The sequence below is a fragment of the Aquarana catesbeiana genome, linkage group LG10, assembly GCF_042186555.1.
Source record: "Aquarana catesbeiana isolate 2022-GZ linkage group LG10, ASM4218655v1, whole genome shotgun sequence".
Classification (NCBI taxonomy): domain Eukaryota; kingdom Metazoa; phylum Chordata; class Amphibia; order Anura; family Ranidae; genus Aquarana; species Aquarana catesbeiana.
Window position 1 is genome coordinate 208,945,586 of NC_133333.1, and position 21,718 is coordinate 208,967,303.

Below are 21,718 nucleotides of genomic sequence, written 5' to 3' on the forward strand. Positions count from 1 at the left end.
ACGTTTACTTCATACAGCAGGATATCCAGATTATTTTGATGTTTTCACTTGGGTGATTTATATGAACTATATGCACACAAATTTTTGCCTTTACTGTTGCAAATCACTAATGCACATTTGATGGATTACTAATTGCTTATCTGCTTTATGTTTTTTTTTAAATTGTGTTTTATTTTATCACACACATCAAAATAATCTGGATATCCTGCTGTATGAAGTAAACGTGCTTGATCCACCACCATGAATAAGGACTGGCCGCTTACCAGAGATTCATGACCCCCCACTACAGAGGGTCAAATGAAGCTTGTTTATATATATAGTGATCCGGATCACAATCAATGGATCACTTCCTCCTCAGCACAGCACAGGAATGGTGGGAGCCCCTCATAATGAGCAGAATGAGTCAAGGACTGCCATATTGAGAAAGCGTGATTATTTCCATCACGGCACCAAGGTCTTTGAAGTCTCATCCCATTGCAAGGCTTCTTATCCATGGATTGTAATCCGAATCACTAGATATAAACAAGCTTCATTTGACCCTCTGTAGTGGGGGGTTATGAATCTCTGGTAAGCGGCCAGTCCTTATTCATGGTGGTGGATCAAGCACGTTTATTTCATACAGCAGGATATCCAGATTATTTTGATGTTTTCACTTGGGTGATTTACATGAACTATATACACACAAATTTTTGCCTTTACTGTTGCAAATCACTAATGCACATTTGATTGATTACTAATTGCTTATCTGCTTTATGCTTTTTTTAATTGTGTTTTATTTTATCACACTGTGTTTATTCACATATGGATTATGTTTGTGGACTGGTGATCATATGCATGGTTACTAGTCCCTTCTAGCGCGATTCCGTTTTTTCCAATTCTGATCTCTACTGTTTGCGTTACATAAAGGAATTGCAGCTTTATATTTCACATTGTTTTATTTCACCTATGCGCAGTTTCTTTCCCCTTTTTTCTGTTCAAAGATATGTACAGTGCCTTGAAAAAGTATTCATACCCCTTGAATTTTTTCCACATTTTGTCATGTTACAACCAAAACGTAAATGTAATTTATTGGGATTTTACTTGATAGACCAACACAAAATGGCGCATAATTGTGAAGTGGAAGGAAAATTATAAATGTTTTTCACATTTTTTTTTTTACAAATAAATATGTGAAAAGTGTGGCATGCATTTGTATTCAGCCCCCTTTACTCTGATACCCCTAACTAAAATCTAGTGGAACCGTTTGCCTTCAGAAGTCACCTAATTAGTAAATAGAGTCCACCTGTGTGTAATTTAATCTTAGTATAAATACAGCTGTTCTATTAAGCCCTCAGAGGTTTGTTAGAGAACCTTAGTGACCAAACAGCATCATGAAGGCCAAGGAACACACCAAACGGGTCAGGGATAAAGTTGTGGAGATGTTTAAAGCAGGGTTAGGTTATAAAAAATATCCCAAGCTTTGAACATCTCACAGAGCACTGTTCAATCCATCATCCGAAAATGGAAAGAGTATGGCACAACTGCAAACCTACCAAGACATGGCCGTCCACCTAAACTGACAGGCCGGGCAAGGAGAGCATTAATCAGAGAAGAAACCAAGAGGCCCATGATAACTCTGGAGGAGCTGCAGAGATCCACAGCTCAGGGGGGAGAATCTGTCCACAGGACAACTATTAGTTGTGCACTCCACAAATCTGGCCTGTATGGAAGAGTGGCAAGAAGAAAGCCATTGTTGAAGGAAATCCATAAAAAAAGTCTTGTTTGCAGTTTGCGAGAAGGCATGTGTGGGACACAGCAAACATGTGGAAGAAAGTGCTCTGGTCAGATGAGACCAAAATTGAACTTTTTGGCCTAAAAGCAAAACGCTATGTGTGGTGGAAAAACTAACACTGCATATCACCGCATATCACCGTGAAACATGGTGGTGGTAGCATCATGTGGGGATGCTTTTCTTCAGCAGGGACAGGAAAGCTGGTCAGAGTTGATGGGAAGATGAATGGAGCCAAATACAGGGCAATCTTAGAAGAAAACCTATTAAGCACCATATACACTATCAGATTTTCTGCTGAGTTTTTCCTTCAGATTTACCAAAACCATATAATATGAGGTCAAAGGAGTTTGAGTAGGAGTTTCAATGTGTATGCAATCAGGCAGGCCCTTGCACTACATGGTTTTGGTAAACCTGAAGGAAAAACTCAGCAGAAAATCTGATAGTGTGTATGGGGCTTTAGAGTCTGCAAAAGACTTGAGACTGGGGTGGAGGTTCACCTTCCAGCAGGACAAAGACCCTAAACATACAGCCAGAGCTACAATGGAATGGTTTAGATCAAAGCATATTCATGTGTTAGAATGGCCTAGTCAAAGTCCAGACCTAAATCTAATGGAAAATTTGTGGCAAAACTTGAAAATTGCTGTTCACAGACGCTTTCCATCCAATCTGACAGAGCTTGAGCTATTTTGCAAAGAAGAATGGGCAAAAATGTCACTCTGTAGATGTGAAATGTTGGTAGAGACATCCCCAAAAAAGACTTGCAGCTGTAATTACAGTGAAAGGTGGTTCTACAAAGTATTGACTCAGTGGGGCTGAATACAAATGTACCCCACACTTTTCACATATTTATTTGTAAAAAAAAATTGAAAACCATTTATCATTTTCCTTCCACTTCACAATTATGTGCCACTTTGTGTTGGTCTATCACATAAAATCCCAATAAAATACATTTATTTACATTTTTGGTTGTAACATGACGAAATGTGGAAAATGTCAAGCAGTATGAATACTTTTTCAAGGCAATGTAATATAGATAGATAGATAGATAGATAGATAGATAGATAGATAGATAGATAGATAGATAGATAGATAGATAGATAGATAGATAGACACACACACACACACACACACACACACACACACACACAGGTATAATAGATATTTATTTACTTTTCTTTTTTAATTAGCTCTGCAGGCTTTATTGCTCTGCCAGGTTCTTACTTCTGCCTGTGAACCCTGAGACAGCCTGTCATACACAAAGTTTAGGGTGGCTCCTTAAGCCTCACCCTTTTAATTGTAGCATATTTACCCACCTTTCGCATCAAAGCACTGCGACAGCCAATATTTTCCGAACACCACGTCCATCCGCTCGCCATGGCGGCACACAAAAAGACAGCGCTTCTTAGGGCCCACATGTGAGTTAATCCGCAACGGCTGAGGAAGGAACCAAGAAGAAGCCATAATGTAATTAATACATCTTCTAGTAATGTGCCAACAAAAATGGCTGTTACAACATGAAAGGAGAAATCCATCTCTGGCACATTATTATTGCTTCCTACCTACTTTATTCAAATTAACCCCTTACTGCTAGCCCTTTTCGGGTTGATCATGCGAGCCCTGTGATTGGCCTTACATAGTTGAGGGCGATCTGTGACCGCACTGTCATTGACAGCTTCTGGTCACAGAGTGAAGATCAGGAACCGGAAAGGATCAGCCCCCTTCTTGGGCAATCACAGTGATCAGAGGGTCAGGCAGCCCAAGTGTTTCCAACTCCTAAAGAGAACCTGCAAAGGTAAGGGGTTAATTTGGGCCACTGTCAGCGACAGTGCGGTCACAGTGCTGGGGGCACCTGATTGCGCCTAACACAGTGATGTGTATTTGTGACAGGCCCAGTGGCCGGCAACAAGAAGTTAGGAAACAAAGCAAACACTAACAGTCGTTTGTAGTTCCCCATTGAAGTCGATTAAATAGGGTGACAACACAGGAGCACATTTGGGATACAGGGACAGAGTGTTGTCACCCCACAATAGGAAGTGCCTAAAAAAGGACCTTCATGGCAGGATCATGATTTAAATAAAAAACTGTAGATTTAAGTGACTGGGTATACCTGTACTTTAAACTGACTCTAGGCATATAGCCTTCCTTGCTAAGAAAATGTGATTTCCCTTAAAGTGGTAGTAAACTCTACGGTTATTTTTACCTACAGGTAAGCTTATAATAAAGCTTAAAGTGACACTAAACCTTTGTGTTTTATTTTTTTAAGATAACAAACATATCATACCTACCTCCACTGTGCAGCTCGTTTTGCACAGAGTGGCCCGATCATCCTCTTCTGGGGTCCCCCGGCGGCGTTCGCGGCTCCTCCGCTCATCAGATAATCCCCTAGGAGAAGCGCTCTCCAAAGGGGGTTACCATGCGAGCGCGCTCCAGAGTCCAGCATTTGGGTCCATAGACACGAATGCCGGACTCGGCCCTGCCCCCCAGCGCCCGCGTCATTGGATTTGATTGACAGCAGCGGGAGCCAATGGCTGCACTGCTATCAATCTATTCAATCAAGAGCCGGGACCTCGTGGAGAGAGGGAGAGCGTGTCTCTGCCGAGGGAATGAAGGGGCTCAGGTAAGTAAAACGGGGGGCTGGGGGGCCGGTCACTGCCTGAAGTTTTTTTCACCTTAATGCATAGGATGCATTAAGGTGAAAAAACAGGAGGGTTTACAACCCCTTTAACTGTAGCTTAACTGTAAGTTAAATGAATATCTCCTAAACTTGCACTGTTTAAGGGATATTCTAGTGAACAGCAGTCAGTGATGTCATATTTTCCACTTCTTGATTCGAGTTTGAACACTGCTGATTGGCATTCTCAATTCCTTGGATATCTCTTTATATCCCTTTCCTGTTTTATACAGTTCAACTACCTTTTCCTGCAGATCCTTTGACAATTCTTTTGCTTTCCCCATGACTCAGAATCCAGAAACGTCAGTGCAGCACTGGATGAAAGATGCAAGGGTCTGCCAGGAGTCCAGAAGCGCATTGACATTTTATACATGCACACCAATTACAAGCAAACAGATCACAGGTGAGGATGGTTACCTTTAAGACCCTTTTCACACTGGGGCGCTTTGCAGGCGCTACAGCGCTAAAAATAGTGCCTGCAAAGCGCCCTGAAACAGCCGCTGCAATCTCTCCAATGTGAAAGCCCCGAGGGCTTTCACACTGGAGCGGTGCGCTGGCAGGACGCAGAAAAAAGTCCTGCTAGCAGCATCTGTGGAGTGGTGAAGGAGCGGTGTATACACCGCTCCTAACCCGCTCCTGCCCATTAAAATCAATGGGGCAGCACGGCTATACCACCGGCATATCACTGCTGCAGCGGTGCTTTGCGGGTGGTTTTAACCCTTTTTCGGCTGCTAGCGGGGGTTAAAACCGCCCCGCTAGCGGCCGAATAGCGCCGCTAAAACGACGATAAAGCGGCGCTAAATATAGCACCGCTTTACCGCCGACGCCCCCGCCCCAGTGTAAAAGGGGCCTAAGAGCCATTCAAACCCCTTTGTGTCAAATAGTGTGCATGTTATCAGGCTAAAATCACCAGGGTATGTAAACTTTTGATCAGGGTCATTGGGGTAGATTCTGTTGTCATTATGATTTAAAAAGAGTAAACACAGTTGATTGATAATAAGTGGCTTCAGCCAATCACTAACCACGAGTGAAAAAAAATGTTTTTCTGTTATCATATTCTCTGAAAAATGGACAAGAAATCATAAATTCTGCCAGGGTATGTAAACTTATGAGCACAACTGTATATGGTTCCATCATTCATAAAACAACAAGTCAGACTGGGAATCACCTAATCTTACAATTGTTTCACATATTACATATGTGCATTGTTTTTTTTTTTTTTTGCATTTTCATCTGCATCCCCTTTGGGGAGATTTTCTCTTGCTTGCCATGTGGTCACCAGAATAACAAATACGGGAATCTCCAAAATGGGGAAACCGCAATAAGAGGTCCATCCAACACTAATAAAACAAAGTTTTGCCTGGAGTTGGCCTTTAATATCTGGTATGCTGCAACACAAAAAAAAAAAAAAAAAAAAGGGCCACTAGGTGGCAGCAAGCAGGCAAGAATCAGAGCAGGGCCAGCAGATTCCGCAGAGTAACAACAATCCACTCTAGAATTTCATGTTACATTTATAAACATTCCAACTACTGCAATGTGACATAAACCGAGAGAGAAGACACAAGTCCCTGAATAGGAACAGGACCCAGCATTATGGGGGACGTGGCGACCAGTGCCGCCAGTTAAGCCACAGAAAAAGCTGATATTTTCCATTTTCTCATGACGATAAATGAGAAGCAGAACTGGGTGGGAGAAGTGCTGGAGGGGGTCACTTCCAGTTCGCAGCTAATGCTGAACCTGTGAAATCATCATCCGCCGGTTTCACATATATTTAATGGCGGTGCAGAGTTCTACGGATGGCTTGTTTGTCAAATAGACAATAAGCCCCTTAAAGTTCACGTCTCGGATCAGATATATGGGGGCCGCCATTGCCAGCATGCCCTGAAGGTCGTACACGTCATCCTTTGCTCACTACAGATCGCTGACACAGGATAAATATGACAAAAGATCTGACACTCAGCTGGCTGAACAAAGGATGAGGATGACGATGGATGCACCATTAACCACTCCAGCCCCGGAAGGATTTACCCCCTTTAATGACCAGGCCATTTTTTGCGATACGGCACTGGGTCGCTTTAACTGACAATTGCGCGGTCGTGCGACGCTGTACCCAAACAAAATTCATGTCCTTTTCCTTCCCACAAATAGAGTTCTCTGTAGGTATTTGATCACTTCTGCGTTTTTTTTTTTACACTATAAAACAAAAAAAGAGCGACAATTTTGGAAAAAAAAAAAAAAACTAAATTTTTACTTTCTGCTATAAAACATTTCCAAAAAAAAAAAAAAAAAAGTAAAAAAAACAAATTTATTCATCAATTTAGGCCAATTTGTATTCTGCTACATATGTTTGGTAAAAAAAGAAATCCCAATAAGTGTATATTGATTGGTTTGCGCAAAAGTTATCTTGTCTACAAAATAGGGGATAGATTTATGGCATTTTTATAATTTTTTTTCTTTTTTTTTAACTAGTAATGGCGGTGATCAGCGATTTTTAGCGGGACTGCGACATTGGGACGGACAGATCGGACATTTTTGACACTTTTTTGGGAACCAGTGACATTACATGCTTAGCAGAAAGACAGGATCTGTGTTATCGACCGTCAGAACGGAGATTGGCCTTGTTTACGCATGCCGATCCCCATTCTGTTACTGCGGGAAACGATTGCGGGTGGCCGGCGCACTCACGCTCATTGGCTCCCCCGCTAGCCAAAAGAAGCGCACGTGCACAGATCACAGTGTACGAGCCCGATGTACACCTACACCTTGCGTATAACTGGGGCGGCTGGTCGGTAAGTGGTTGAAAAAAAAAGAATGAAACTTAAAAGGGGGGGGGGGTCCACTTTCAACCCACCTTTAGATTTAATCAATCCCCTCCTAGACGTAATCATTTTGATTTAACCTACACTCCTTAAACTGTTGCTAAACCCAGGACCCTGCATTCACTATATTTGGTCTCCCACAGTACACAGAACATGGAAATGCAATTATTTTAGCAAATATAAACTGCAAAATATCAGCAGTATATAGCAGTCTTGTGACTTCTACAAGTGTCCAGTTAATGCTTGTAGGAGGGGTATTCATTCTCCACTGACTGTCCTATCAGGATGCAGGACCCCTGACCCTCTGTCTGGACAGTACTGATTGGCCTGTGCTGATCACATGCACCCTCCCAAGAAAAAAATAAATAAATGGCAATACACAGCTAACTGAGCATGTGCAGCCTGTCCCCTGGCTCTGTATTATCAGAAAATGTATTGTGAGTCAGTGGAAGAAGGGTAGAATCAGAGTAGACAGGATTAAACAGCCCTTTTACACAATGGGGAGGATTAACCCCTTAGGTTCCACAGTGAGTATAACAAGCATGCTTTACTGCATATACAGACTGATTTTACTGTTGTGGGTTTAGTAACACTTTAAGATACAGGCTTTCATGCTATCACTCACAGAGGTCAGAACCTGCCCCCAGTGGCCATGTTTACCTTACACATTGGTGAGCAGACATTCTCCTCCTCTCATATAAAAGTTAAGCAACAGAAACCGCTCCCTGAGCTGAGTTATCTCTCACGCACCAGCAACAAATCTGATTTTCTGATCACGAGTAAGTTTACACTTCCAGAAGAGCCCATGCTGGGCAGATGGATGGCAATACTCACCTGCATAGGCTGACAGATAATGGTGAGCGAGGCCGTGTCCACCATGCCCTGGTCATCCGGCACTCTTCTATCCAGCAGCCCATCGCTGAGCGAATAAGAGGCGGCATCTGATGTGTTAAGGAGGGAGTACGACCTGCAAGGGATGGCATTGTTATAGCAAGGCACACACATGCATATATACACGCTCACACATGGGCAATCGCGCACTGCTGGCACTTCTATAAATTCCAATCATGCCGTGTACACACCAGCTGAAGCTTCAGATCAGGCAGGTGGTGGCAGTGCCTGTAATGGTTGCTGAAAGATAAGATGAAGATGAGCAGAGGAGTAAATGAATGGCACAAATGGGGCTAGAATGGGATACCATAGGCTTGGGGTCCCTCCTATTCCTCTGGACACACTAAAAAGCAATATGGCCGTTTCTCTTGCAGTATTCAAATACCGCCTCAGTAGCTGAGTCCCCCTCCTTTGGCCTAGGACCGGTCATATAAGCTTGGTACATAGTTCATCACATGCCAATTAGGCTATAGCTTTATGTTTTTAATTTGTGGGAGGAGACCAGACAACTTAGAGAAAAGGCACACTGACAAGATACAAACTCCATGCAGATAAAGTGGGGACTGAACCCAACCACTATCCTGTGCCGCAGGATGAAGAACAGAAATCACTGCAGGTTCAGAAAAAAAGGTTCATTTAATTCATTCATTCGCATACCTCCCAACTTTTTGAGATGGGAATGAGGGACACCTATCAGAAAAAGTATGCAGGCATAGGACACACCCCTTGCCACGCCCCCTTAAAGGAGAATTGTACAAAAAAACAAGATTGATTAAACCCACAAGTGCTTTTTTTAACCACTAATATTCCTTTATATTGGCTTTTGGAATTTACAAATGCAGCAATTTAGAAATCAGATGAAAGGTTTAGCACTGGGAAACACTTTTTATAGATAGAAAGTGCATTTTATTTACATCTATATAGATCAGACCAAAATGAGAGACAAATGAGAAGGAATGAGGGACAGAGGGACATTGCTCCAAATCAGGGACAGTTGGGAGCTATGCATTTGCGGCACAGCAGAGCAGCCCCATCAGTTGCTGCTGAACTTACAATCTAATGTTACCTTCCCTGGGTCCTCCCCTCCCCCTCATTAACATGGCAATTGCATTTTTAAATAAAACCTTTCCTTTTTCATGACATATCTTATTTTATATCCAGTGATGTCATCACCGGATCTCTGCACTTCTCTATGCAATGCAGGCAGATCATGGCTGGTGGGACGGGTGGTATGGACGGGCCGCCGCTGGACTGGAGGAGAGGGCGTTCCTAGGATGACTGCATTTGGATGGTAACGCCCACAAGTGATGCTGAGCCTCTACCATTGAAGGAACTAGAATCCAATGAATGGAAGAGGCGGAGCCAGTAACAGTCAGGCTGGGGAGGATAATCAATCTTTATATGACAATGGGGTTAATTTACTAAAACAGGAGCGTGCAAAATTTGGTGCAGCTCTGTATAGAAACCAATCCGCTATCATGTTTTATTGTCAAAGCCTAATAGAAAGAGCTGAAGTTAGAAGTCAATTGGCTGCTATGCAGAGCTGCGCCAGATTTTCCACTCTCCAGTTTTAGTAAATCTCCCCCATTGTATCTACATTATGCAATAGTCTATCCTAAAAACCGCCTTGTTAAATCTCCTTTTTATGCTGTATTTTATTATTTTTTCTGCAGGGGAAGTCTCGAGCTCCTGAAACGCGTTGGATTTCTCTTCTGACCCTTGTGTTTGGTAAAAACTTCCTGGACTTTCAATCATTGGACTTTTCTGAGGACTCGCAGGGATATTTTGTCCGCCTCTAAAATTTGGATCTCTATCCCTATCCTCCCCTGCTTTGGGTCCAGCGCTCTGCCCACATATCCATCATCCAAGTCCCACCAGGTTCAGGGGCGCCCCCATGTGGACACTCACCCATGAAACACCCAGCTGCCGCACTCGTCTGCTTTGGTGACGTAGTTTTCCGGAAGGAGGCCGGAGCACCCAGTAGCCAGCGATGACCCGTACAGCCAACCTTCACTGGTATTGGTCTGCTCCACCGGTGACATGAAGATGAAATCCCCGGGTACCAGCTCCAGCTCGTCATCGTTTTGCGGTGTATAGGGGTACAAGACCTGCAGGGTCTAAGGGGGACACAGACATAACACACAGATTACCATACTTATCGGGTGTTAGGTGACCGTGCTGGACCTCCATAGTCACGTGACTCTGGAACTTCTCAACTTTTACTAGTAATTCTCTTTTTGTAGGCATGGAGGTGCAGTTGGTCACACACACGACAATCTGATTGTACAATCTCCTATTACACGGTTATGGCACCAGTCATTGTAAAATCAGATTGCATAGTGTATAGCCAGCTTTGGATTGATCACAACTACTGTATGTCATGTAAGGGCCTACAAAGACAATGTATTCTGCTTGTATCCGTTCAGGCACCACCTATACAATAGAGTTGTTGGTAGATCCAATAGGGCAGTGGTTCTCAACCTTCCTAGTGCCGTGACCCCTTGATAAAATTTCCCAAGTTGTGGGGACCCCTAACAGTAAAATTATTTTTGCTGGTCGCGTTTGCTGGCACAGTGGCGGCCTTTGCTGGCACAGTGGCAACAATTGATGGGCACAGTGGCTGCACAGTGGGACGTTTGCTGGCACAGTGGCTGCGTTTGGCACAGTGGTAACAATTAAAGGGCACAGTGGCTACGTTTGATGGCACAGGTGGCAACGTTTGCTGGCACCATAGCGACAATTTATGGGCACAGTGGCTGCGTTTGGCACAGTGGCAACAATTAAAGGGGTCAGTGGCTGCATTTGATGGCACAGTAGCTGCGTTTGATGGCACAGTGGCAACGTTTGCTGGCACAGTGGCAACGTTTGCTGGCACAGTGGCGACAATTGATGGGCACAGTGGCTGCCCTTGGCACAGTGGCAACAATTAAAGGGCACAGTGGCTGCGTTTGATGGCACAGTGGCGGCATTTGCTGGCACAGTGGCGACAATTGTTGGGCACAGTGGCTGTGTTTGATGGCATAGTGGCGACAATTGATGGGTACAGTGGCGACGTTTGCTGGCACAGTGGCGACAATTAATGGGCACAGTGGCTGCGTTTGGCACAGTGGCAACAATTAAAGGGCACAGTTCCTGCGTTTGATGGCACAGTGGAAGCGTTTGCTGGCACAGTGGCGACAATTGATGGGCACAGTGGCTGCATTTGATGGCACAGTGGCGGCGTTTGCTGGCACAGTGGCGACAATTGATGGGCACAATGGCTGCATTTGATGGCACAGTGGCGGCGTTTGCTGGCACAGTGGCGACAATTGATGGGCACAGTGGCTGCATTTGATGGCACAGTTGCAGCGTTTTAATGGGGGTTTTTTCTGATTGTTTCAGTTTGTTTGCGCCCCCACCACTGATTTATATATAAACGTTGCGGTTGATTCCTCAAAAGTGGTTATTCCGTGCCAGTGCTAGATACACAAAGTGTATAGCTTCCAAACATGTATCTAGCACTGGCACGGAATAACTACTTTTGAGGAACCAACTGGGACGTATATATATATATATATATATATATATATATATATATATATATATACGACGTATATATATATAAGAACACCTGTGATTTCTGGTAAGTCAGACACACAGGAAAAGCTGACAAGACAACATTTTTTTTATTATGGAGATATATATATATATATATATATATATATATATATATATATATATATATATATCTCCATAATAAAAAAAATGTTGTCTTGTCAGCTTTTCCTGTGTGTCTGACTTACCAGAAGTCACAGGTGTTCTTCTTCTTCAGCAAGTTTCGTTGCCTCCCTCTTGGTACACTCGTCCGCAGCAAGCGGATTTCGGTGGGTGTACAAAGATGTCCGCTTGCCGACTTCTAAGTCTAAGCCTTACTGCGGACGAGAGTACCAAGATGGCGGCGACGGAACGTCACTTCCGTGTAGTCCCTCCTCTCCAGGAAGTGACATCTCGCTGGCCGAGACGGACGGACTCAGGCAGTAACTTCGGGTCTGTCTCGGCCAGCATTTGCGACCCCCTGGAGAATGGGCAATCGACCCCCCAGGGGGTCGCGACCCCCAGGTTGAGAACCGCTGCAATAGGGGCTACATGTGTTCAATTTCATGATCTTATAATTGATGCGCAATTTGATCAAAACGATCAAATAGCCATCACTTGTGCCAATGGATTTAGACTCAATTAACAACCCCAATTCCAAAAAAGTTGGGACACCGTGCACAAATCGACATAAAAACAGAATGCAATGGTTTACAAATCTCATAATCCCATATATTTTATTCACAATAGAAAATAGAAAACATATCCAACGTTTAAACTGAGAAAATGTAATAAGGTCATTTTTAAATTGATGGCAGCAACACATCTCAAAAAAGTTGGGACAGGACAACAAAGCTGGCAAAGTATGTGGTACTAACAAGAAAGGGCTGGAAGAACATTTTGCTACTAATTAGGTGAATTGGCAACAGGTCAGTACCATGATTGGGTATAAAAAGGGCATCATAGAGAGTCAGAGTAAAGATGGGCAGAGGTTCATTAACCTGTGAAAAGCTGCGTCTAGAAATGGAACAATTTCAGAATAATGTTCAACGTAAAATTGCTAAGATTTTAAATATATCATCTACAGTACATTTTTGGGGTCAAGAGATAAATACTGCATGAATTTTTGTGTTAAAATGACTCATGCGGTATTCATGTCAAAAGTAGTCAATTCACTAAAAAATAAATAAATAAACATGCTTTATTTACCAAATGTGTTAAATATTTATCTTTTGCATGTTCAACACTTAAATTTTGTGTTACTTTTAGTGTTGTTTTTTCACAATTTTTTTTTTCACATTTTAACACTGCGCCAGAGGAAGAAATAAATGCACACAGAAATACTATGAAGCTGTGAAAACATTCTAGCACGCTCTCATTCACAGAATGATCGCCCTCTGATGAAATGTTCCAATTTATTTTCATTCCTGAGCCCAGGGCAAAACATTTTCACACCGATACCTTGTACATTTCATGTACTGGTCTATGGAAGAGCCCTCCATCATAACATTTTTTTTTTTTACAGAATTCAGAGTTTGAAAAAAAAAAATGTTTGCAGACATCATAAAAGGTTTTTTTGACAGGACTCTGAGTATGAAAGTGTGAATTCTGAGTTTGAAAACAAAAATATTTTTTTACAGAATTCTGAGTTTGAAAAAAATTTTTTTTTTTTTTTTAAAGAATTCTGAGATTAAAAGTCAGAATTCTGAGTTTCAAAGTCAGGTTTCTGAATTTCAAAGTCAGAGTTTAAAAAAAAAAAATATTTTACAGAATTCTCAGATTGAAAGTCAGAATTCTGAGATGATGGTCCCAGGGGTCTTCCATACTGGTCAGTGCAGAGTTCCCCTCATTGTTATGTTATACTTTGCAAAAATACCGACTTGCCTACTGGCAGGGGATAAATAACGAATGTGTGTGTTCTTTAGCCCTGGTTAATTTGTTTATTGAAAAAATCTTACAAACAAAAACTTATATACAATAAAACCATAATAAATAAATAAAACATATTTACAAAATAATTGAATATGATAATACAAAACAAGAACATTATAAATGGTACAAACCAAATTGCGCACAACACAATCCCTACGGGAAAGCCAGACTAAGGAACATCACCGTCACCAAGCATGCAGCCTTTTATAAAAAATAGATTTCATCTTGAAAATCTAGGGGAGTGAATCAAGAATACAAAGAAAAGCCGCACACCCCGAGATCAACAGGCAGCAGCTACAGAGTCCTGATATTCCTCCACGCCCTTATCCAGGCCTCCTGCTGCCACCTGCCTTTCTCAAGACCTATTTCAGTGTGATTTCAAAGCCAGTACTATTTGGACCTCTGATTTCACTACGGTGTGCGACTTCATTTAACAGAAGTTAATGCAAGTCACAAAATGAAATCGCAAAAAAAGTAATGCAGGAACCTTTTTTCAAAAATGCGACGACTTAAGTTGCAACGATTTGAGCGGTTCCATTGCTGAAAATGGGGTGCGACTTGTCATGCGATTTTGAACTGTCAAATCGCATGACAAATCGCACTGGTGTGAACCAGCGCTTAGCAAATTGACTTTAATGATTTATCTTTTTTTTTTGCGGTAGCGATCTCACATTTGATATTTTACTTTGATGAATTTACACTTTTATTATCTTATGAGATATTTCCAAAACCTGGATCAAATGTACATACATGTCAGCACACCACGGATCGTCAATTACATCCACAACTTTATTAAAGAATGATCACATCACAGAAGATATAGTGCAATGTTTCGGAACCGCGCAGGACCTCTGTCACGAAGGGGTCCTGCACAGTTCTGAAACGTTGCACTATGTCTTCTGTGATGTGATCATTCTTTAATAACGTTTTGGATGTAATTGACGATCCGTGGTGTGCTGGCGGATATGTACATTTGATTTGCGATGTTTCCAGTTCCAGCTGCTTGTTGTTGCAGCACCCGCTACTCCTAAAAACCTTATCCAGGAAAGTGTGCAATGGGTATAATAATTTACAAAAAATGGGTCATATGACCTCCATATGGAATGTGGTAACCTTTAGTGAACTGACGCCAATATCATCAAACGATTCAGAGAATCTGGAGAAATTTCTATGCATAAGGGACAACGCCGAAATGCATTATTGGATGCTGCGATCTTCAGGGCCCTCAGATGGCATTGCATTGAAAGCGGACATGATTGTGTGATGGACATCACTGCACAGGCTCAGGAAAACTTCCAAAAATCACTGTCTGTGAACACAGTTCGCTGTGCCATCCAAAAATGCAAGGTAAAGCTCTATCACTGAAAGAAGAAGCCACACCTGAACAGGAACACCACTGTCTTCTCTGGGCCAAAGCTTATATAAAATGGTCTGTTGCAAAGTGAAAAACTGTTCTGTGGTCAGACAAATCAAAATTTTACATTTTCTTTGGCAACCATGGGCCGCGTCTTTCAGACTAAAAAGGGCCTGTATCTCTGATGGTATGGGGGAGCATTAGTGTATATTGAATGGGCAGCTTGCACATCTGGAAAGGCACCATCAATACTGAAAAATACACTATATTACCAAAAGTATTGGGACGCCTGCCTTTACACACACATGAACTTTAATGGCATCCCAGTCTTAGTCTGTAGAGTTCAACATTGAGTTGGCCCATCCTTTGCAGCTATAACAGCTTTAACTCCTCTGGGAAGGCTGTCCACAAGGTTTAGGAGTGTGTCCATGGGAAAGTTTGACTATTCTTCCAGAAGCACGTTTGTGAGGTCAGGCACTGATGTTGGACAAAAAGGCCTGGCTTGGAGTTTCATCCCAAAGGTCTTCTATCAGATTGAGGTCAGGACTCTGTGCAGGCCAAACTCGCTCATCCGTGTCTTTATGGACCTTGTTTTGTGCACAGTCATGTTGGAACACAAAGTTGGGAGCATGAAATTGTCCAAAATGACTTGGTATGCTGACACCTTAAGAGTTCCCTTCACTGGAAGTAAGGGGCCAAGCCCAACCCCTGAAAGACAACCCTACACCATAATCCCCCCTCCACCAAATGATTTGGACCAGTGCACAAAGCAAGGGCCATAAAAACATGGATGAGCAAGTTTGGGGCGGAGGAACTTGACTGACCTGCACAGAGTCCTGACCTCAACCCGACAGAACACCTTTGGGATGAATTTGAGCAGACTGCGAGCCAGGCCTTCTCGTCCAATATCAGTGCCTGACCTCACAAATGTGCTTCTGGAAGAATGGTCAAACATTCCCATAGACACACTCCTAAACCTTGTGGACAGCCTTCCCAGAAGAGTTGAAGCCGTTATAGCTGCAAAGGGTGGGCCAACTCAATATTGAACCCTGCGGACTAAGATTGAGATGCCAATAAAGTTCATGTGCGTGTAAAGGCAAGTGTCACAATACTTTTGGCAATATAGTGCATATCCAGGTTTTGGAGCAGCATATGCTCCCATCCAGATGATGTCTTTTTCAGGGAAGGCCTGGAATATTTTAGCAGGACAATGCTAAACTGCATACTACTTCTATGACAACAGCATGGCTTCGTAGACCAGTGCTTCTCAACTCCTGTCCTCAGGACCCACTAACAGACCAGGTTTGCAAGATAACTGAAATACATCACAGGTGATATAATTTGCTGCTCAGTGATTGCAGTTTTCTAGTCTGCATCTCCCCAAGGTAATACATAAAATCTGTCCTGTTAGTGGGTCCTGAGGACAGGGGTTGAGAACCACTGTCCTAGTAGAAGAGTCGGGTGCTTAACTGGCCTGCCTGCAGTCCAGACTTTTCACCAATCGAAAATATTTGGCGCTTGAAAAGAAAAATACGGCAAAGAACACACAGGACTGTTGAGCAGTTGGAATCCTATTGCAGGCACGAATGAGGTAACATTCTTCTCCCAAAACTCCAGCAACTGGTCTCCTCAGTTCTCAGACATTTACAGAGTTGGGAAAAGAAGATATGTACACCGTGGTAAACATGGCCCCACCCCAACTTTTTTGAGACTTGTTGCTGCCTTTGATTTCAAAATGACCTTATTTTTTGCTTAAAATGGTAAATTTTCTCGGTTTAAACATTTGATATACCATATTTTCTATTGTGAATAAAATATGGGTTTATGAGATTTGCAAATCATTGCATTCTGTTTTTATGTAGATTTTGCACAGCGTCCCAACTTTTTTGGAATTGGGATTATAATCAAATTCGATCAATCTGAGTCGGGGTGGAAAACTATCAGCCATTTTGCATTGATAGCAACACTGGGATACGTTGTTCATGAATCTGATTGCATTTCAATGGATCAGTTCATGAGACTGTATGGTGGAACAGAGATGTGATTGATAATTTAGAATCATAAGTTACAATTGTATTTCAACTCTCAATCGAAATTCACTTTCCTGACAATCAAATGGGTTGTTGACAATAGATCAACTATTCATATGGGAAGAAATCAATATATGGAAGTGTGTATGGCCGCCATAAAGGAAATTGTACAATCAGGTTTTAACAGTCAGCTAAAAACACCACACAAACCTTGTCACTAGGGCGGAGCCATTACCTCGTGATTGACATATCGGATGTCCCGGGAAAATATGGCAGCCACCCAATCACAGCCCAGGTTTATGTCAATGTTATTGGCCAGCTTTTCCAGCGTCGGCAGGTGATTGGCCTGGAAGTGATATGCCAGTGTTACATGTAACTGCTTCTTGTGCGGCTCCACCCGGACGTCTGAAATAAAAGGGAAGTACCAGAGTCACATCATACACGTCATCCCATTCATTTACCATAGGCTTTTTTATTAATACCTGGATAGAAATGTAAAATACTGTGACCGGATTTACATTTTTGTTGCGGTACTGCGCGGTAAACCGTGCGTACAATACACCGACGTACAGCAACAGCACAGGAAACTGACTGCGGTGCTCTTCATTTTGAAAAATGTCTGCTGCAATGCATTGGAGCCCATTCAAAATAGATGAGAATGAGCCATAAGTGTGAAAACTCCAGCAGAGATATATACTTTACTCATCAGTATCTTCTGTTATCCCAACACTCCACACCTGACATCCTCCTGGCCCATCCCCAGCTGTTCTTGCTGCTAGCAACAATACAATGTAAGGCTGGCCATACACTATACAATTTTCTTTCTTATTCAATTTCCTTTAGATGTACTTTCAACTATGTAGTGCAAGGGGCTGCCTGATTGCACACAAATTCAAGTCCCAGAGAGTAGGTGCCCTACAATGAGACTAACTGCATCCTGTTCATTCTGAGGTTAGCAAAAGAAAAGAAAAAAAAAGAAAATTTTTTTATATATATATATATATATACACACACACACACATACATACATACATACATATATATATATATATATATATATATATTTATTTTTTATATATATTTATTTTTTATATATATTTATATATATATTTTTTATATATATATATATATATATATATATATATATATATATATATATATACACACACACATACACACACACACACACACACACACACACACATATATACATACACACAGTGGGGAAATATAATTATTTGATCCTCCGCAGATTTTGTAAGTTTGCCCACTTACAAAGAAATGAGGGGTTTATAATTTTTTATCATAGATGTATTCTAGATGATAGAGACAGAATATCAACCAAAAATCCAAAAAACACACGTTACAAATGTTATAAATTGAGTTGCAGTTCAGTGAGTAAAATAATTATTTGATTCCCTATCAACCAACAATAATTCTGGCTCCCACAGACTGGCTACAGTAGGTGCTCATGTGGTACACAGATTAGTCCTGTCACTTTACGAAGGTGCTCCTAATGACAATTGTCCAGCGAATCTCCTTCTTCCATTCAAACGTCACCGTCATGGGAAAGACCAAAAAGCTGTCAAAGGACGTCAGGGACAAGATTGTAGACCTGCACAAGGCTGGAATAGGCCACAAGACCATCAGCAAAAGCTTGGTGAGAAGAAAACTGTTGGAGCAAATATTCGCAAATGAAGAAATAAAAAATAACCATCAATTGCCCTCGGTCTGGAGCTCCATGCAAGACTGCGCCTCATGGGGTAAGGATGATCATGAGAAAAGTGAGGGATCAGCTCAGAACTACACAGGATGTGCTTGTGAATGATCTCAAGGCAGTTGGGACCACAGTCACCAAACAAACCATTGGTAACACAATACTCCGCCATGGTTTGAAATCCTGCAGCGCCCGCAAGGTCCTCCTCCTCAATGTACAGTCATGCCAATGAACATCTAAAGGATTCAGAGAAGGATTGGCAGAAAGTGCTGTGGTCAGATGAGACCAAAATTGAGCTCTTTGGCATTAACTGGATTTGCCGTGTTTGGAGGAAGAAAAATGCTGACTATGACCCTAAGAACACCATCCCTACAGTAGAGGTGGAAACATGATGCTTTGGGGCTGTTTCTCTGCTAAAGGTACAGGCTGACTTTGCCGCATTTAGGACCAAAGGACAGGGCCGTGTATTCATTCATTCATTCATTCATTCATTTCAGGTACTTATTGAGCGCCGTCAATTTACGCAGCGCTTTACATATACATTGTACATTCACATCAGTCCCTACCCTCAAGGAGCTTACAATCTAAGGTCCCTAACTCACATTCATACATACTAGGGACAATTTAGACAGGATCCAATTAACCTACCAGCATGTCTTTGGAGTGTGGGAGGAAACCGGAGTACCCGGAGGAAACCCACGCAGGCACAGGGAGAACATGCAAACTCCAGGCAGGTAGTGTCCTGGTTGGGATTCGAACCAGCAACCCTTCTTACTGCTAGGTGAGAGTGCTACCACTACACCACTGTGCCGCCCACAGTGTGTATTGTAAAATCTTGGATGAGAACCTTCTTCCCTCAGCCAGAACACCAAAGATGGGTCATGGATGGGTCTTCCAGCATGACAATGTGCCAAAACATACCGCCAAGACAACAAAGGAGTGGCTCAAGAAGAAGCACATTAAGGTCATGGAGTGGCCTAGCCAGTCTCCAGAACGTAATCCTTTAAAAAATTTATGGAAGGAGCTGAAACTTTGAGTTGCCAAGCGACAGCCAAGATTTAGAGAAGATCTGTAAAGAAGAGTGGACCAGAATCCCTCCTGAGATTTGTGCAAACCTGGTCACCAACTACAAGAAACGTCTTACCTCTGTACTTGCCAACAAGGATTTCTCCAACCAAGTACTAAGTCATGTTTTGCTTGGCGATCAAATACCTAATTTTACTCACCGAACTGCAACTCAGTTTATAACATTTGTATTATGTGTTTTTTCTGGATTTTTGGTTGATATTCTGTCTCCATCATTTAAAATACACCTATGATAAAAATGATAGACCCCTCATTTCTTTGTAAGTGGGCAAACTTACAAAATCTGCAGGGAATCAAATAATTATTTTCCCTACTGTATATATTTATAAAATATCAGCCACTGCATCATGCTGACACTCACTGTTATGTATCAAATTATAATTGGCTCTTCAGTTGGTCACAAGCCATAAGAGCTCGTTCACACAAGCAGTTGGAGGGGGGGGGGGGGGGGGGAGTAAAACCCAGCAGTGGCCCTTAAGGGCCCATTCACAGCAGGGCAGTCCATTGTGGTGCGGATAACTTGTTAAAGGCATACTCCACCTTTCTGACCAGGTTTCATGATTTATACCTCTAGTTAGGGTGTCACATGAAAATGGTCACATTCCCCAACCCCCCACTTTGACAATGAATGACACTGAAGCACACAATGTCCCCCATGTGTATTACTGCCTATTACTGCAGTGCAGTGGTGTGAACAGGTCCTTAAAGTGGACCTAGCATTAGATTTTTCCATAAATGCTAAGCAATGTGTGGGTGCAACCCTGCAAGGTGTTTATTATTTAAGATGATAGTACACCGACTAACAGGGTCTTCATCTGCTTTGCTCTCCAGAAGGATGGAGCCATTTTTCTTCAGGCAACACTCGGGGTCACATCTACTCTCTGGATGGAGACGCTGGCCTGGAGATGATACAGTCATAGAAATCCTGGTGCCTGTGCAGTTCTTGGCTATGTTCACAAAAGTCTTACACAGATCAGCCCTTGCTGCGGCTTCATGACTTGCTACAAAGTTACAATGTACAGCCTGATCACCGGGTGAAGGGGAGACTGAGAAAATGCTTCCTCCTGCCTGCAGCAGACATCATCTCAGCCTAGGTAAAGACACTGGACTGAAGCGCAAGGATGAATTTGTAGTAATAAAAGTGGAGCTTTTCCTCTTTGCTGTATATTGTGGGATGTCAGGGATCAGTTGATACATTTTTAGCACTTGTTGAGTACTGCGTAATGTGGTAACGTGTGCATTCATGAAGTGTTAGTATCAGCACATAAAAGCCAATGTAGCGTTGTTCTCAGCGCACTCCTCACCTGTTTTGATCAAGGCCTCTTCAGAAAAATCTGCTGCAAATTTCTTCAGAATCTCGGCGCACTCGTCGCTCACAAAGAGCCCAATGAAATTGGAAGACGTGTAGAGCTGCAGGGGGAGGGGGTTGGGGAATTTGGTTTTCCACTGGGTGACCGTGGTCTGTAATGCTTCACATAAGGCGTCAACGTTTTTATCTTCACACTGTAGGGGAAGTCAGAGATTGGCGTCATTATACAGAACAGTCAACGCCACCCACAGGCCGGGCACTTCCCTCTGATGGGCAGAGATCAGATACGACGGCAGGCAGAGGGCGCAGATAACAATCACAATAGACCATCAGAAACATCTCTAAAAAAGTCATCCTGGTACCCCTTCCGTCTTAGGGAAAAACTTCTACTGCCCCCTTAAGGTGGGGATTTTTATCAACCACTACCATACCGGGCCAGTTCTGGCACTCCTCTTCTACATGTAAAAATCACTATTTTTTTTTCCTTAGAAAATGACTTAGAACCCCCAAACATTATATAGGTTTTTTAGCAGAGACCTTAGGGAATAAAATGGCTGTCATTTCA

The 21,718-nt window shown here is 42.5% G+C and overlaps 1 protein-coding gene across 1 annotated transcript in view; it reads right to left on the minus strand.

Annotated features, from left to right (window-relative positions):
* UBASH3B (ubiquitin associated and SH3 domain containing B) overlaps nt 1-21,718 on the minus strand; it is a 147,426-nt gene that overhangs the window by 18,766 nt on the left and 106,942 nt on the right. The window contains exons 4-8 of the mRNA XM_073603212.1: nt 21,149-21,347; nt 17,277-17,446; nt 10,061-10,269; nt 8,096-8,228; nt 3,085-3,205 (exon numbers count right to left, since the gene is read on the minus strand). Of these exons, the coding sequence (XP_073459313.1) occupies nt 3,085-3,205; nt 8,096-8,228; nt 10,061-10,269; nt 17,277-17,446; nt 21,149-21,347 (832 nt within the window). The remainder of the gene's footprint in view (nt 1-3,084; nt 3,206-8,095; nt 8,229-10,060; nt 10,270-17,276; nt 17,447-21,148; nt 21,348-21,718) is intronic.